The following is an 18,451-nucleotide window of genomic DNA, read 5'->3' as shown; positions in this document are numbered from 1 at the left end:
TGTGAGTGTGTGTGAGTAAAGGGGTATGTGTGAAAAATCCCTTCCAGCACCCCTTTCTGCTGGTTATTATTTTTTGTTGTTGTTGCTGTTGTTCACTTTACTGTCATCTATTTTTCAGACCTTTCTGCATCTAAGATGGTGAAGAAAGGAGTGAGGAAGAGAACAAAATAACTACTGGGAAGTCTCAAACCAGGTTGGGGAGTGTGTTTGTATGTGGGGGAGGGTGGGGTTGGGCAGAGGAAAATGAAAGAGGATTAACCACAGCAACCCCCCCAAAAAACCCAACAGCTCTTTTTTCTGAGGGAGGACTCGAAGGATTAAAAGGCAGCAACTTCTGAGGTGATTTGTCCCCTGAGTTATGGATGTTGGTGCATTTACTTCAGGCCAGATCACAGCTCAGAGGGATCTAACTAGAAGCAGCAACCACCGGCTCTCCACTTGCCTTTTACCAGGTTTTACCCTTCCAGTATGTTTCATTTGATAAGACATTTTCCAGCGCCCAGAGTTTCAGTACAATGTGCAAATGGATACTGACAAATGGTGGCTCAGCCTTTTCCCACCTGCCTTGTTGCTGCTTGCTGCTGCTCTTCTTGGTGTCTTCTGTGCCTGTCACCTGCCATGACCTCGGCCAGGACATGCTGTCCCCGGAGGCCACCAACTCTTCTTCTTCATCATCATCGTCCTTCCCCTCGTCCTTCTCCTCTCCTTCCAGTGCTGGGAGACACGTGCGGAGCTACAATCACCTCCAAGGAGACGTGCGCAAGAGGAAGCTCTACTCTTACAACAAATACTTTCTCAAGATCGAGAAGAACGGCAAGGTCAGCGGCACCAAGAAGGAGAATTGCCCCTTCAGTAAGTACAGCTCTGCCGTCGGGATGCCGGGCAGCGGGCCACCGTCGCCCGAGCGCCCCGGCTGCGGCAGCCCCGCGGCTCCCGGTCCCCTGCCTGGGGAGGGAAGGGGAAGGTGACGCCTGGGCGGGGAAGGGGCAAGGGGCAAAGGTAGAGTGAGCTCCTCCGGGACGCCTCTCCCCGCCGGTCCTTATCTACACACCTCTCCCTTTACGTTTGTTTTGCAAATGGCTTCGCTGAGCACATTTTGGGGTTTTTTCCTGGCAGAAGGGCAAATAAGAAAGATTTATAAGGATGTGGCGCGGAGAATGTGTGTGGGGCCGGGGGGCATTGTCTCCTGAATCTGAAAATCATTATCCCCTATCGTTAAAGTGCCTTGACGAGAACGCTATATTGAAACAATGCATCCATTTCCCCCGCGCTCTCACAGACTCCGCTCCCCGATCCGCTAAACAGCTGTCTGCTCCTCGCTTTTTCTTCCCCGAGCCCAGCACAAGGGTTTGCTTTGTTTTGATTGGGGTTGGTTTGTTTGTTTGTTTGTTTTGTTGTTTGATTGTGTTTGTTGCCTTTTCCTTCGTGCTGGGGTTTTGCCTAAGTTTGCTTTCCGCTGCGGGGGGTGTCCGGCGGGCGCTGGGAACCGGTGCGCGGCCGCGCAGCCTCCCGCGGTGGGGCCATGCTCTGTCCTGCGCCCCGCCGCTCCCGGGCGGCCGCGCCGCGCACCGCTACTCTCCCCATTGTAAACATCTGGGGCTGGGTACGCACAGACCTCACACGCGTTTCATTGTCTTTTTTTTTTTTTTTTTTTTTTTTTTAGAAATTATTTCAAAGTAAAAGTCATATGGCTGTTTCCATAGCTGTAGTTTAAAGCCTTTTTTTTTTTTTTTTTTTTTGGTACTTATTAAGCTTTTGGTAAGATGGTAACAGTTTGCTTCTGGTAACATATTTTTGTCTGACAGTGATAGAAATGTAACCTGTGCAGTCTCAAATTGAAGCTAACCGTAGTAAATCACAAATATTCAATTGTAACTCTTAAGTGACCGTGTCCTGCTACAGTAACATGTTGAGAAAGTAAGCTCTGTTACGCAAGTGTTAGAGGAAACAGTCTGAACAGTCTGACTTGCTTCACTGGTGGAGAACACATTTTGGTTGTTGTTTTCTTTACATAAATCCAGATAAACCTGGAGATAAATCTTCTGTTAAATTGAAACAACCTAAAATGACTAAATTATATCCTTTGCTAGCTAATGTGCAAAGTACTGAGTACTTCAGCAGGTTGCCATGCTATATGATAGCACTGTTAATTCAACTGTATTTCTGTTAAATACTTGTAGTATAGACTTACAGGCAGAAGAGGGCTGTTATCATATGTCACTACTACACTTGTTCCACCTTCCAATTTCATACTCTATCATGCATTCAAAATTTGTAAAAGCTTTGGATGCCATCATATTACCACCTCTATATTTCTATAGAAAATATATTTCATAGAAAGCCTTTCTATATTTCATAGCCAAATTCTTGAAAAACAGAGCTATGATGAAGCTTGAAGCTTTCATTCTGATGCATTTGTGTGAAATTGGGTGTAGCAATGTATTTCTTAGAATACTTTTGTTTGTAGAGGAAGACAGTGTCATTCCCCCAAAACAGGAATCAGAAAGCTTTCTGTGCATTCCTGAGAACACCATCCATTCTATGTCAAACATTGCTGCAGAAAAGGCTATAAGGGTTAAACCCAGAGATAGTGTACTTGGAGAAGTAACCACTCACCTGAGCAGACCCCCTTAGCCAGGAGAGCTGTTCAGTGAGTGAAGCTGCACACACGCATGTGCTTTTGCAAGATCTTCCCAAGAGAAGGTAGAATACACTGAAATGCATGTATCCATCTTTTTATTCTTTCCATCTACATGAAAGAACAACCCCATGCAGCAATAGGGTGTGACTCTTTTTCCTAGTTTTCCAGTCATCGCATCAGAAAGAGAACTAGCATTCTTAGTGATGCCATTGTTATTGTCACATTTGCAGAGTATCTACTGAGAGAGGAGAATGTGATTTTTTTTCCTATAAATAGCAAACTGTATTTTTATTATACATAGTTGTATCCTCTCCCTCAAAGTTAAGAGCAGTGGAATCCCATCATCTTAAAACTTGTAACTTGTTAACCACACTTATGCCACAAAGTCAGACCTGTGTACAACATCTTTAGATACAAAACAATTAGGATCTTGTTAACAGAAGATAAATCAAGCTGGTTTGCATTATTCTATGTATTCATTAATATTTGAAGTGTGAAATTGTGTTTTCTACGAAAGTACAATGTTGGAGACTATTTAGGAGTCAGTACATTAACAATGTATTTAATGTTCTTTTATTTCAAGGGTAGACAAATGTTGCAAGTGATTCACAAAAATCTGTGCTGTGTGTAACTTCCTGTATAGCTGTACCATCATAATGCTGACATAATCCCCGGCTGGGCTGATTCCATGCAAATATGTGGTATCTTTAAGATAGTCTAAAATATTTAATCACACATGAATAGATTTCTGCCATGCACAGGGTTAGCCAGCCAGCCCACTGAATTGTAGCCTGTTTAGCATTAAAGGTTATTTAATGTAAATTCCTCTTTCAAAACCATTCTTGGATAAATAAGTGACTATTGACACATAAGATTTTGAAATATGCTAATTTGTAGGCTAATTTTCTTTTTCTCATATGCTGATGTTTAAAATCCATTTATGCTGTAGTAAAGCCTTATCTGTAGGGCTGTAAGATCGTTATATGTTCTGTAATTAGGCAACAGTTTTCATGGCTGGCTGCCAATTAAGCACTATCAAGTCAGAAGAGCACTTGGACAAAGTCAGAATAAACATTCAGAAAATTCAATTTCCAGCCTTTAAATGGCTCAAGCAGCATCCATAAATTTGCTCTATTAATATTGTGTAGAGTTTGCTAAATTAAATTTTACTCTGGCAGATGCTTTTCAACCTGATTGCTTGGAACTGTTCCATCAGCCTTTCCCTACTTATAAAGTAATGGGAGCAGAGGTAGCTTCTGAATGTTCTGTCAAGATTCTGGAGGAACTTGCAGAGTTTGGCATATCTAGAGCATGTCTCTGGGTAGGTAAAAAGAAGACATTTTTCAGTTTTTTTTTTTTTTTATTGTTCCTTACATTTAGTAGTTTATCCTGAGAATGCAACCACAGCTCTTAAGTTCCTTGACCATGGTCTTGACAGATGTCTATGTATGTGTACACAGAGCTGTATTGCTTTCCGGTGACTTAAGTACGTGTTTGGGGAAAAGTAAAATGAAAAAGCCTCCAAAGAGCAATTACAAAAGCTTCCACTATAATTTCAGGTCTAGGATGACCAAGAGAAACTTGAGCCATACATTAAAATGGAGAGAGGATGACACGTGCAGATTCTGACTTCATTTGCACCCAGAAAGCTTTCTTGAAGATAGTGAAACTCTTTGGGTATTCTTTCATTATGTGGTCAGCTGGTTCAGGAAAATTTGAACATATTTTTGAGTGTTATGCTGCTTTCAATTGACTTTTAAGGCAACTGTTAATAGCACTATGAAACACACAGACTTCAGATTTACAGGACAGAACTTAGTAGGTGAAGAACAGTGACACAACTTGTGTTTCTTAATTCGCAGCAGCTGACCTACAGGCTGTTGAGGAGGACTGAAAGATCAGGCCGCTATTTAGGTACGTGTTTAGGGAGAGGAGTTTGTGTCGTTTAGCTTGGGTATTAGTAGGAGGAATTGCTGGAGTGATTCTTGTGGGCTCCTGACCAAGCAGCGCTATGCAGAACCTACGGTAGATGGCGGCACAGCCACTGTCTGGTGACACTTCTCGAATTAGGTGGACAGGAAGAGGCTGGCTACAAAGCTGTATCAGCCAGTTTACTTGAAGCAAAGCTAAAAGGGCTCACGCCATTTAAGGGGCTATGAGTTTGCCTTCTGAGCATCCAGTCAATTAATCCAAACAGTTCAAAGGCACAACAATTGCCAAGTAAAAGTGTTCACTGGGGGAGCTAGCACAGCATAATTAGCTACTACTCACTAGTTAATCTATTCCAGGCTTTCCCCCTGAGTATGGTATGATCTTTTACACATAGCTTCAGGGTCCCTGATATTCTTTCTTTTAGCCTTAGTTATTGTGGGATCAGATTAGTGCCCTAGTGACTAATAGCAAGAAAGTCTGCAGTATCAATCTGCAGATCAAGATTCTAAAAAACCACTGTACTGGAGATGCTGAACATGAGTGTTCTCAGAGTGTGCATGTATACATGCATATATACAGATTTGTGCTATATGCTGAGTTATATACACAAAGCCAGTGTTAAATATGTTTTGATTAAGTATACTTTGATACTCAGCTTTTTGATTGCATGTTATCTGTGGTAAAATTACAAAGCTTGGTAGGTACCTTAATCTCAGCTCTAAAGCTCAGACCAGATTAGAATATGGTTTCTTTTTTTACTGAACATTAAAAAGCTGTTTAGGGTTGTTGACTCCTTATGAGCTGTTGTTTGTAAATTAATGTGAGAACCTTTCTCTGTTTTTCTGAAGATTGATTAGTAAGCATATGTGTTTTGTTTACTTTTCATATAAATCTGTATTAATATTTTTATCAGTTGAAATGACTTAAAATAGGAAATAATACTGTTTTAGTGAAGTAATTTGAAACTTATGTTCTTTAATCTGAAAAGCATAAACTCTTAGGGAGAAGATTTCTCACTTTACATCTTTTTTCTTCTTTTTTTTTTTTTTTTTTTTTCCACTGCAGAACTCAGTTACATAATTTATAACTAGCAATATACAACCTCAGGCACTTAGGATTCATGAATGTGGAAAGAATTGTACTATTTAAGATCTACATGACACTCTCCTGTTACTGCATTCCTGCCTTGGGGACCCTCCATGCTTATACTGTAGTCCGGTCATAAATCTGTTCAAAATATACAGTTGTAAGAGGTCTCTTTGTCTTCATAAATCTAACTTATAGCCAACTGGGGGGAAAAAAGAAAAAAGAATTGGAAGTTTATTCTTCTTAAAACCTCAGAAAAAAAGAAGAAGGAAGGGTTATGTAGGCTTATAGGTACATGTTGATGATTTAGTGAGAGGGTTCTCCATTAGTGGCTAGGTCAAAGCTTCCTTTTTAGATGGCATTAGCTGAGTGAGCACTATAGAATGTGCTTACACTTCTGAAACATCTTGGATGCATTCACTCATAGGATAAGATACTCTGTTTTGAAATAAGGCATTTTAAGATGACTTTCAGATGTCTTTGAGCTGTGTGTGAATAGGGGCCTTTTCACTTCAAATGGGAGTAGTATCAGATCCTGCAATAGGGGAGTTTTCATTTATTCCACAGATCCTTTCATTTTGAAAAATGCAAAACCCTTCTGTGAGTAAATCTTGTTAACTTGTGAGGTGTAGGTTAAAAATAGCAGGTACCTGTCTGAATATAGGCTAACATCTCCTGTCATGGTAGATTTCTGACTTTACCTCTAAGTAAGATCCTAAATAAAAAAAGGGTAGTTCTAAAGAGGAAAACATAATCTTTGTAAACAATACTGTATTTCTATACCTAAGTTAATATTATGATAGATGATAGATATAATGTGGGCAAAGCAAAGAAATTATTTCATCAGCTTGGGATTTGTTATAGTACAATGATTTGGTTTTATTTCTTTGTTTTCTTAATTTTCTGAAGAGTTTTCTGAGTCTAGCCCTTAACCTTTTCTTCTCTAAAATAACACTGTGTTGAGTTTTAGTTTCCACATTTTGTACACCCACTACCATTTCTTGTAGTTGCCATAAGGCACTGCATTATTTTATCATAATATTCTGGAATTAATCCTCTAATAATCTAATCTTTGCCACTTTGAACAGCACAGAGAGTTTGAATTTTTACAAGGATTTACAACCAACATCAGCTGGATGAGACTACATGGAAAAGTGACCTTTGCTTGCTTTGGGCTGTGAAAACCAAATTATCAGGTCAGAAATAGAGGCTGCATTTAGTTAAAGTTAGTACACATGCCTTTCTCAGTTAGTAGGTATGCAAGTGTCACTAGTCCTATTGTAGGTACTTACCAAAAAAATTCTCTTACTTTTGCTTCAATCATTTATTTTGATGCAGTATTTATAGTATCTTGCACCCTTCCATTGCTCAGATGCTTTGAACACAACAACAACAAAAAAGACACTGGTACTTGCACCAATTAGTTCTGCTAAATAGGAAGATACTTTCCTGGCTATATTATTTGCTTCTTTTCCTAGTGACAACTTGTTGTAAAACAGAGATGTTAGTTACAACATAGTAAAAAAGAGACAGGAAACACCATTGTATGAAGTTTTGAAAAGTCAGTCTGGGAAAACTCTGAGTTTATGAAGAAAATTAAATCTTCGAGGGTAAGAGGGAGGAGGAAGTGGCTTAATCTTTAATCACTGAATGGATATTAAAACGGAATTCATTAGCTGAGTGGATTAGTAAAACTGATTATGCTACTTCATGAGTACAGTGCAACAAATGGAGGTTGCAAAGGCAAGAAATAGTTATAAGTGAGCCAGGTCACATGCAAAATAAGGCCTATAAAGGCACTCTTTGCTTTTAAATTAGGTCACTTGTGTTCCGTCTTTGAACATTCAGTTCTAATTGCAGCAGTAAATCAAATAATACATTCAAAGTAGATTCCCATGTAAGGTGGACAACTGGACAGTGCATTTTTACTGCTTCTAACACGTGCATCCAATTACTGGGTTGATATACTCAAAGTGTCAGCTGTAAAACATTCACCTATTTTATAGTTAGCCTAGAGAATTATTAGCCTGTCCCCTTTCACATTTACCTCTAAATAATCTGTCAGTACTGTATATCTTCTACAGTTAAACAGGAATTTTCACACACATTGTAGCTAACTTTGGAAAAAAATATATTAAAAAGGAAATGTTAAAACTATACCAAAATGTTTCATTCTTTTTCTCTCTCCCTCCCTTCCATAATTTCTGGTGTTGTGCAAGAGATGGAAAGGCTATGGATACAAAGAACATTAAAACTCATTAATTTTATATAAAAACAAAGATCATATCTTTTATAAACTTTGGTTTAGCAAAGTAATATGATGCCTACCCCTTTCATGGTGGAAAACATGTGAAGGACAATAAACTTAGTTGTTTCTTACAGTTCCTGACTCATCCTACATGGGAGCAGAGATGAAAATGTGGGGCCTGAGGAGTCTAGTTGCTCTCCCTTTTCCTGCCACTGATATTAGAGGATCAAACACTGCATGGAAATAAAGGAAAGCTAAGTTCTCCTTCAGATTCCTAATGCACATCTGTGAAACTGTATTCAGTGTGTGTGGGAGTTGTGGAGGGAACACTGAAGCATTTTGGAAGCATTCAGGATGTTGTTTAATTGGAATTAAGGCATGGTGCTAAGCAAAGGCTGAGTATAAATCAATGATATTGTGCCCGCATTAGAGGAAGGGGATGGGAAGTGTGATGAGTGCCAGAGCAACAGTAGAAAGAACGACAAGAAAGAAATAGAGGCAGCATGTGTTGTAAGTGGGAGAGAAGCAGGGAGCGGGGAAGCATGGCTTACTTTTCTTGGCAGCTGCAAACCACCAGTGATGTTTAATTGTCCTGTCTCATAGCACAGCATCACCCGTCTGCTCACAGCTGGAACCTATGAAGCCCTTAAGGTACCTCCTGAATTTGTCTGAAAGCACGTAATCAGTGTGGGGATATAAACTCTTCCTATACCCGATTTCATTGTGTCTGACCCTATTCTATAGATACTACATAGTATCCAGTAAATGCTCAGGGATTCTCTTCTTCAGGTTAGCCTCTTAAAGAGGATAATTAATGACCTCCTTTATTCCTAATGTCAGAGTCAGCGTGAACTACTTGCACGCAGAGAAGTGGACAAATATGCCCTTGAAAGTAATAAGCCATTTAAAGGAGCCACAAGCAAACCTGTGTTAAAGAAGAAGTTGACATTTTGGTTGGTTGTTTTATCTTTCATTTATCACTATGCAAGTGTTATCCACTCTATTTGTTATGAGAAACATGTACCTGAAGGATATCAAGATATCCTAAACTTCCAAGCGTTCTAATCTTTTGACAGTGGAATAGGGTATTTTTATGACTGATATGTTAATGTCATCAGGTCATATATTCTAAGTCTATCTTTAAGATTTGAGACAGTTTCAGAGTTAAAAATTCACATACTGCATGCCTGTTCCTTCAGTGAGCTTTAAGGTCAAGTATGGGGTGACTATTTAATATGAATTGGATTTTATAAGAGAGGTTTTAGTGCTTTCTTTTTCTATATTTTTATTTTTTTTTAGGAGATATTTAAAACTCCTGATGTTCACTGAAAGAGTCTTTTGTCTTCAGCAGAACGAAGTTCTGTCTTAGTGGTTTTGCCAGGTACTTATTTTTTCATTCTCATTTTCCTGGAGTAAAACATTAAAAGTGTTAGCTACGTCAGTCTGGAAATACCTCTTTCATCCACGTGAAGTATCTTAGTACCTGTGGCACCTGTCCTTGGCAAGCAGGGAAGCTAATGAAAATCCAAACCTGAACTGTGACCTTAGCTGAATTCACTGTGTCCTCCTCAGAGCAGAGGAAGCAGAGAAATGCACATGGCCCATGTTCTCATAAGAAGCCACCTTTCCTGTGTCTAAACACTAGTGCTAATAACTGCAATACAGAAACTGTGTGCTTGCTGAGTGTCTGCAACTGCAAAACTAATGGTGACATGAAAAGAAGCAGCAGAAAATCTTTAGAACTTACTTCATGAGCTAAGCTGTGGTCATTTTTTTTGTGGTCTGCTTAAAAGTGCAGGTGTGGTTACTCATCTGGCTCTTTAGGTGCTAAAAAGATAAACTCCTTCCATGAATGATACATACATGGTTTTGGTGCCACAGTTAACTGGGTAGATGAGTCAGCAATAGGAAGTTAGGCCAAAGGGATAAGGCACCACCATCTGTAAACTGGAGCAGAAAGTTAAGGCCAGCTGACTTTCACCAAGTGGTGCAAGGTACTGCCAGACATCCAAATCATTGCAAGCTCTTTAAGTTACCATTTTATGTGATTCTGACAGAAATAGCTTGGATATTGAGTATCATGTAAGAAAGGGAAGGAAACTATGACTGTTTCAGATTCTTGTAGGTAAAGATGTAAAGGTACAAATGCAGGCACAAAGTACTGATATTTTTTACAAACAGTAGCATTTACTGTCATATCTGTTAGCTTTTATTCACAGGCTAGAATCACCCCTGCTTTCAGACACCCATGAGCCTACCCAAGCAATAACTTACTTCTCAGGGCAACGCCTAGTTTAAACCAAGTAAGCAGCTAGCAGAATTTACTGGGTTTGGCACTGGGAGATGCCCCTTTCAGAGGCCCAGAACTGGGTACAATTCAAGCAGTTTTTCTACTTTCCTTGAGTTTTGTGTTGTGGGCCACCGTAGTCCGATGCAAAGAAGGATGGAGGGTGATGCTGAGATCATGCAGACTAAGAGTTGCCAGCATATGGTGGGACATACTATAGGATGGGTGTGAGGTGGGGTGGTGGTGGTGGTACAATACTGACAAAAATCTCTTCTCAAAGTACTATGTAGAAAAATCAGCTATTTCTCTAACAGCTTCAACATGCCTAAATAACCTGAGAGTGATAAATGGAACCCAGCCTTTGCATGCCGTTGCATTTATACTATATAACTGCTATATATTTCTTAGTTATTCCTTGGTGTTTCCTTTTCTCATATGGTGTAAGTCAGTCAAGAACAGTGACTATCAATTGCTGCAAATATCGTGATAATTGTATATTAAACAGCTACAAGACTGAACCCATAGACATTGATAAAAACGTTTTAAAAATACTGTTTGGAATGCATAGGATTGTTCTTACTAAATGCAGTGTGTAAAATACCTTGCTATAGAGCTTTGGATGAGGAAATGTTTTTTAGCTGGATGGTATACCTCACAGAACAGCTACTCCATCAAGGTTGTAACTAAATTGATTGGGAAAGAAAAGCTCCTACACCAGCTTCCTTTTTAGAGGAGTTTGTGGGTTTTCTTGAACTTTAGGATTCTTAATGACAATGCTGGATTTTTTTATTCAAGACAAGACTGAAACACATAAAAGCTGGAAGGATTGTGGGAAAATAAAGACTAACCATAAAATGTTAGGCATTATGAAAGATCAGGTCCCTGTATTTGTTTGTTATCCAAAATTTATAAATGTATTAAACCTCAATCTTTCTTAGTGTCTTTGCTGCTTATAAAGTGAGGACATTAACACTTCCTACATGAGAAAGGGTGTTACTAAAACAAATTATTTGTGAAACACAATGGTAACATTGTGCCAGGAAAAAAAGCCTACAGAATGGGTAAACATTCTCTTTTTACAGAAAGATCTTGATACAAGGAATAGCTGTGGCTGCCCATGCACATACCTTTTTTCTGCTGTTAGAATATGAAAGAGTAGCCTCTTGGAACTCCAACAGACTTAGGTGTTTGAGATCTGACTGGAAAAAAGTTAAGATTTCTCAGAAAAGAAAATTATTCTTCTCTTCCAAGCACTCTCTCAAGATTACTCAGTAAATTTGTTGAGTAACATAACGCAACAATTAATGGAAAAATAACTCCTAACCAAACAACATGAGCATAGGCACAAATTGACTCTGTCCTTTCAAGCTCAACTTGCTTGTTCCACATGAACAGTATAGTCAAAAGTGATGTAAAAAATTATTTTGCTTTAAAGGAATTAACATTAGTATGTTTCAGCTCAAGGCTCTATATAGTTTCTGTGACTGAAAAGTTAAAATATGTGTCCCATTTCACTTTTTTTTTTTATTTTTTTTAATGTCAGGCCTGTCATGCAAAGAAATTTGGGCATTAACTTCTAGTATTTATTTGATTTGGCCATATTATATATGTTTTTTCAGCTGCTTTGAATTCCTTGAAATGCTATCTATGTGTTGGAGTTAAGATACTGGAATTACTTTTTCGTGTTTTATTTCTTTTTCTACCTTTTTTTTTATTATTGATACTTCCCCTTTTAGTGTCACAGACATTATTCTTTCAGCTTAATTTATTACAGTTGCTTTTACATGTCACAACTTCTGTTTGAAATGACAACCATCCAAGTTAAAGTCTTTTCAACTTTAGTGAAAACACATATAATGAGGCTGACACTTGGCTCATGTGGTATTAATCTGGTCTCTTGGTCATTTCTGCTGTGTCTCCTGCAGCAGTCTGCTCTCAAAAAGACATATCTGCAGCTGGGGAGTACATAAGATTAACTTCCGCCTCTCTGTGGCTTCTTGCCTCAGACCACACACCAAATAATTCCTCAAAGCATTATCCAGATTCGCATCAAAATTCAGCATGCTTGCTTTATTCATTTCTGCCACACATGCATTTGTGGGGACTCTGCTTGCAGCTGATTCTGCTTATGAAACAGGAAATATTTTGCAAAGATGAGGATTTGGAGACAAACACTATTGTAACATATCTATAATATTTTTTCAGTTGAACTCTTCCCTTTTTGTTTTTGCTGATTTTATAAATGTACACAGTAGACCATAAATGTCAGCAAAATGTAACCTTTTTGTTTTCAGCTGTACTTAGGATATAACAAAGACTGATGGAGCTTTTCCGTACAGACTGAGCTATAATAACTCCTGAGTCCAAAATGAAATTTTAAAAAAGGAAAACCGCAGTGTTTATATTCAGGAAGGTCTTCAGTGCTGTCCAAGCTATTAAATTCAATAATGCTACAAAAAGATTGCTGCTGTGTAAATGGAGAGTGTCAGTCAGCTCTCTTACTCAGGGACTTCCAAACCTTAACCACATGTTAAAATCCTTAAAAAGGGGGAGCCGCAGATGTAACAGGAGTACAAGTACCTGTACTCATACCAATGCAGACTCAAGAAGTGTCTGTAATGATAAGCAGGAAAAGCAATGCTTAAAAACATAACTACTTTCTGTTACTTGTGCTTATCACAAGAAGTTGTACCTGAAATTACCAGACACTCCTCATTAAGTCCATGACTGGCATGTGAATATAATTTTGGTGTTAGAGTGAACTGTGGGCTGGAATTTTCTAGTATTTATACTTTTGTTTTCTCAACTAATTTGTTTTCTCATAGCAGTTTCAGAATATTTTGACTTTTCACACTAGCCAGTCATAAATATATATATAAACTATTCATTTATAGATGTGCGCTGTGCACCAAGTTCAGCATGCATGTCTGTGTTACACACAGACATACTGATAATGCAAAAGAGGATTGCATGATGATGCAACTAAAGTACTACATATGATGAAGTTTCAAAGAATATGAAAGGACCCTAACTGAAGAGCACACTTACACTTTTAGGTATAATCCTTGTGCAGCTACTGCTGCAAGCACCTCTGAGAACTCTATTGTTTAGGATGTAAAAGTTCTCATTATATGAAATATCTTGATAGTAAGTAGAAGTCTGTGTAGTAATTTCAATATTTGGACACATTAGATAAATGTCTTCAAAAGTACCATAGCATATGCTTTGCTTAGCAAAGGGTGACATACATATGCTAGAGACTTCTAGACAACTGATGTTGGAGAGTGTAGGCAGTTAAAGAGGTTATTTACATCTCTTGTTACAGTAAAAATTTTGCTAGTGAATCCTAGTTAACATGATCCTGTGGCAGTTTCTTCAGTTGTTTTTGTTTGGTCTTGTTTGGGTTAGGTTGTTGTTTTTTTATTTTGGGTTTTTTTTTGCATTCCTTATCCAAGTGGTAGATGTGTTTTCTGATTTTGAAGGCAAACTGATACTCACAAGCCATATGTCACAAGCCACTAAAAGTGTCAAAATCTTACAGGAGGCCCTTGGTGGCTTGTTAATCTCTCATTCCCCTCCCCCTTTCCTTGTCAAGGAAACTTGACACTTAAATATAATGAGAGCCATACTTGTCATAGCCTACTTTTTAAACAGTGTCAGCCCAAGTTAGACCTGTCTTATTTCTTCATCTCCTTTTCTTGGCTCCAACAATTAAACACAAAGCTGAAAAATATAGGTTTATTGTGGTAGAGCTGTTTCAGATGTCAAATGAGAAATGGAGACTGCAGTTTTTTTAACAGAAAAATATACAAGTGTTAGAGCAGGGAAGCTTTCCTTTCTCCCTGTTCACCCTCCCCATCATCTCCCCCCCAAGTTATCATCAGCAACATGTAAAAGATAAACTTCTATGTTAAATAGGGAGACCAGATGTATGTTTAACCTCTTGCCCTCATTTTTCTAGTTGGCTTCCATTAGGAACAAAAAGTTAAAATATCTCTAAACAAAAATAACTGATATTGTAAGATGAACTTTTGAACTGGATAACAGCTCTTTAGAAAAAGAGTATTACAGAGTCCTGTATTAGACCAACAGACTATTTTACTGTAGTGATACCTTTATACTCAGAACAGTAACTGGGTTTATTTTTGGTAAGTAGTGGTAGATAGCTTGTGGAGTTGCAACAAAATGAGAGTAATAAGTGCTTAAAGTTCTCATGTGCTAAAGAATATCTAGAAATATGCTACAGATCTTAGGTTCGCTATTCACTGGTAGATGTTTTGATCTCTGCAGACATTAGCTAATCAGTTCTTGAAACATGACTATGTTACTTTCACCTTCTTCAGAGTCTGTGGCACTGAGACAGGGAGCTTAAGGACCAGTATTTTCTCTTTTTTATCTTTTTTCAAGCTTTTTGCAGCATAAATCCCTAGACTGATAATTCTACTCTGTACCTTATTTTGTGTTTACAGTGCAAAGCTTGATATTCATGTTCTTCATATTCATCAGGAATAATAACTGAAGGGTAATTGTAATCTTGTTTATTTTGTATAGCAGAGTACATCTCCAACATAGATGACAGATGAAATGACTACTTAAACACTAGCTAAAGATACAGAAAGTTGAAGAAATGTACAGAAGTGATTGAAAAGAGGCAATAGGCAATTCTATCATAAAACAAAGGTATTGGAAAGTGTTTTCTCTTGGTAAAAGTGCTCATCAGCCAGTGGAGTCACAAAAATTGTTGATGTTCGAAAATAAAGTGTTCTTAAGGAATAAACCAAGGAGCTGCTGGCAACACAGAAGCTATCAATTGAAAGAGTTTGGGAACTGAGTTTATTTTATCATGTATGTATTCACTACAGATAACAGCTGGAGAGTCTGTTCTTTTGGAAGTGCAGTCTGAAAACCAGCAGATTTTGCATATGGATTCAAAATTCATAATTTTAATTGATTGCTTTTCATATTGTTAAGATTTTTTGCATGACAGTGTCTAGGAAAGATTTAGATGAAGAAAAGGTATTCACCCAGAACAATGGAAAGTTTCTTACAAAAAGGCAGAAGAAACAGGTTTGACACTGAAAAAATTATGGGGCAATTGCAATCAAGGAATCACTACCAGAAGTGATTGAAGCAAGAAAAAACTCTTCAGCAACTTGTTCTGACTACTCTGCTGGAGATTAATAAACCTCACCAACTCGTAAGCATTTCATAATTTTGTCCATGAAAAATGGCACATCTTAGCTGTTCTGTCTTAAACAACATATTTTAGCAATCCAAAGCAAGTGTACACTGTAGTTTATGAAGAGCAGCTAAGTTCTGTCTGAGGAAACCATGTAAGACTGGCTGCTAGAGATTTTTTTCCTTTAGACATGACTCACGGGTTGCAGGATGTTTCAGAGGGGGAAAAAAGTAAAGGAAGTGTTAAAAGGGGTGACATTTAGTATAAAAATCATCAAGATAATTTAGACTTTGAACAAAGATGATGGAATTTTAACCTTGTACCTCAGTGCAGCAGTCCAGGATCTCAGTTATATTCTCCTCATGTTTTTCTGAAATTGGCAAAGGTACACAGTTTATTCACACTCTGATACCAATTTTTATCAAGAATATCATTTCAGCACCTTATAAAAGTAGTAATGCCACCTTAGAACGTAGTCGAGGAGAAAATATCATTTGATTTCATGGGTTGTGCCAATCCTGGAAGAAGTAGCAGATGTCAGCTTTACAAAACACTGAAATAGCCAAAGGATAAGATCAGTTGTGGTATAAAAAGGAAAAGGAAATTTAAAAAGAATTCTTTGTGCTGCAATGTGCACTGGGGTGACATTCAGCATTCTGAATCTACACAAAAAGCTCAACTTCTGTGCCCTGCAACTACCTTAGAAAATTTGTCTTCTCCTAGGCTGCATAAATTTCAAAGTTAAAACACCAATACAAGAACCAATCCTACTGGAAAGCTTGAGCAATTTGTACATGGTGTCGACAACCTATTTACTATACTTGCAGAGTGCTTCCTCATCTGCAAGATGGTCACTTCTAAATGGCTTCTCCCTTCCACAAACAACTTGCCTGTGGCAATCTGGGAGCTGTATGTAGGTAGGTAGGTATTTGTTTTGTGCCTCTTGGCTTAGAACAAGGATGATATGCAAAGACATGTAATATGTAACCAGTGAATTGTGGTACCAAAAAATACCTCTACATGCCTTTCTCTGGCTTGTTCTTTTAAAACCATCTTTTTGTAGGTCACTTAGAAGTTGTCATGCAGACCTTGTGTCCCAGAAACAGGAAGCAGCTGCTGGCATTTGTGTGTTTTACAATGACTGGGGAGCTCTGTGCAAGCACAGCTGCCACATGGGCATTGGTTACACTTGGTCAGTGTGTGTCCATTAATTAAAAATGTTTCTAGTCACAGGAAAGCAGGACAAAAGAAAACTTTGTGAGAACCCTAAAATAGCCCCTGTTATGACCAGTGCTTGTCATATATGTTTGTTCAGAGTTTATTAAGTTCAATTGAAACCAGATAGGTTTGCTCACTATATTCCTTAGCTGAAGGCAGTTACATTGACTACTTAGAAGTATATCATGAAAACTGTCCACATTGAACTTGTTTTAACTGTAGTATGCTTAAACAAGATGTTTGTTTTTCTTTTAAAAGTATAAACAAAACTTGTCATTTTTACAAAGCTGAATTGAAAATTTGGTTGAAGCCCATGATTTTTATGGGAAAGTGAAATTAATTTACTGATATTTTTAAATTAAATAATATTTGTCATAAAGGTTTTATGTTTAGTTTACTAATTTCAGATTAAGAAAAGAGTTGGAGAGTGAGCAAAGAAATGCTCAGAAGAGAGTTGTAGTATTCTTTGCCAAAATAATCAGGCTCTTCACTGGCATAATATTAAACACTGAGAATTACTATGTTGTGTTTTGCACAGGCCTGTGTCCAAGTTCTTGACCCAGGCAAGCAGTTTGACCATGTGTAAAGTGTCTTGAGGCTCACACTGATGTCAGTATGAAGGAGCAGTTCCAGATAGTCCATAGGTAGCCTCAGTCATTAAGAGTTACTGTTAGAAATACTAGATAATTAGCATGCATGCCCTCAATGGCTTAATGCTGTGCACAGCACTGTTGCATTCCATGCAGAAATCTGGTCATGGGTCAATATCTCTCTGTCCCACATGGAGAAGGTAACAGGCAGAGCTGTATCTTTAGTTTCCTGGGTTCATTCCCATGTTACTTCCCCTGCCTTTTTCCAGGAGTATCAAGACAACTGCCACTTGTTCTGGACAGAGCAACCTGAGCAGCAAGAACTTTTTAAAAAAGTTGTACCTTTTTATGCTAAACACACATTTCTATTTACAAAAACATTTTGGGAAACAGTATGGTTTATGTGTCTGTATTTACATTTGATGTAATTCATATGGGTCTTTTGACCTGTAATTCAACAGGTCTCTTAAATCTGTGTTGGGGAGGGGTGAGAAGAATGTGTTGACAGTTTTTTTTCATATTGTGACAGATCTTTTCAATATAGTGTTTTCTGAAGTCTGTAGGTATAATTCCACTTGTTCCTGCCATTTAAAGATAGATATATCAACCAAAACTATTCTTAGTGTTCCCCTGATGCATCAAGATCTCATAGAAGTGTGGACTGTTGCAGCTGATGTATGGAGATAATGGGCACCACATGACAGTCTTTTTTCCTGTTTTTCCTTTTCTTTTACTGTCTGTGCATCTGGCTTTAATCAGTGACTACTCTGTGAAATGGTGCAATTGGACCTGAACAAACTCTTTGCTCTTCTTTGATACAGAGCTGTGGATTATACGTGAAACTGCATTAAGAGGCTACAGAGGTTAATTATGCCTGAAAGTTTCCAGTACTATCCACATCAGTTGACACTCTCAGCACATTATATAAACAACCTAGGAGAAGAGTTACACTTGTCCAGCCCCTGCACTATCTGCTTGCATTTTGGAGCCTTCAGACACATTTGTATATTTTGCACAAGTCATTTATGAATTAAAATAATTTTTTTTTGTAAGCTACACATTCTGTGTGTAGCATTTCTGTCATATATAGAGGGGAAAAGATTCCTAACCATGGCAAATTTTAATACTTGAATTGTCCTTTCTAAAAAACTTTCTTATTATTTAAAGTACCTAATCTTTTTATTTTTCTCCTTTTTTATTAAAAAAAAAAAAAGCTTGAAATAATTTTTGTAGAACACCTGCATATATTGTACTTGTCAAGAACTTTTGA

The 18,451-nt window shown here is 37.9% G+C and overlaps 1 protein-coding gene across 1 annotated transcript in view; it reads left to right on the top strand.

The window, feature by feature from the left end:
- Window positions 1–277: 277 nt before the first annotated feature.
- Window positions 278–18,451, top strand: part of FGF10 (fibroblast growth factor 10) — a 56,730-nt gene continuing 38,556 nt past the window's right edge. The window contains exon 1 of the mRNA XM_008502938.1: window positions 278–852. Within this exon, the coding sequence (XP_008501160.1) occupies window positions 516–852 (337 nt within the window). The 5' untranslated portion in view covers window positions 278–515. The remainder of the gene's footprint in view (window positions 853–18,451) is intronic.

The sequence above is a fragment of the Calypte anna genome, chromosome Z (genome assembly GCF_003957555.1).
Source record: "Calypte anna isolate BGI_N300 chromosome Z, bCalAnn1_v1.p, whole genome shotgun sequence".
NCBI classification, from domain to species: domain Eukaryota; kingdom Metazoa; phylum Chordata; class Aves; order Apodiformes; family Trochilidae; genus Calypte; species Calypte anna.
Note: the sequence above shows the minus strand (reverse complement) of the source record. Positions and strands in the feature narration are given on the sequence as shown.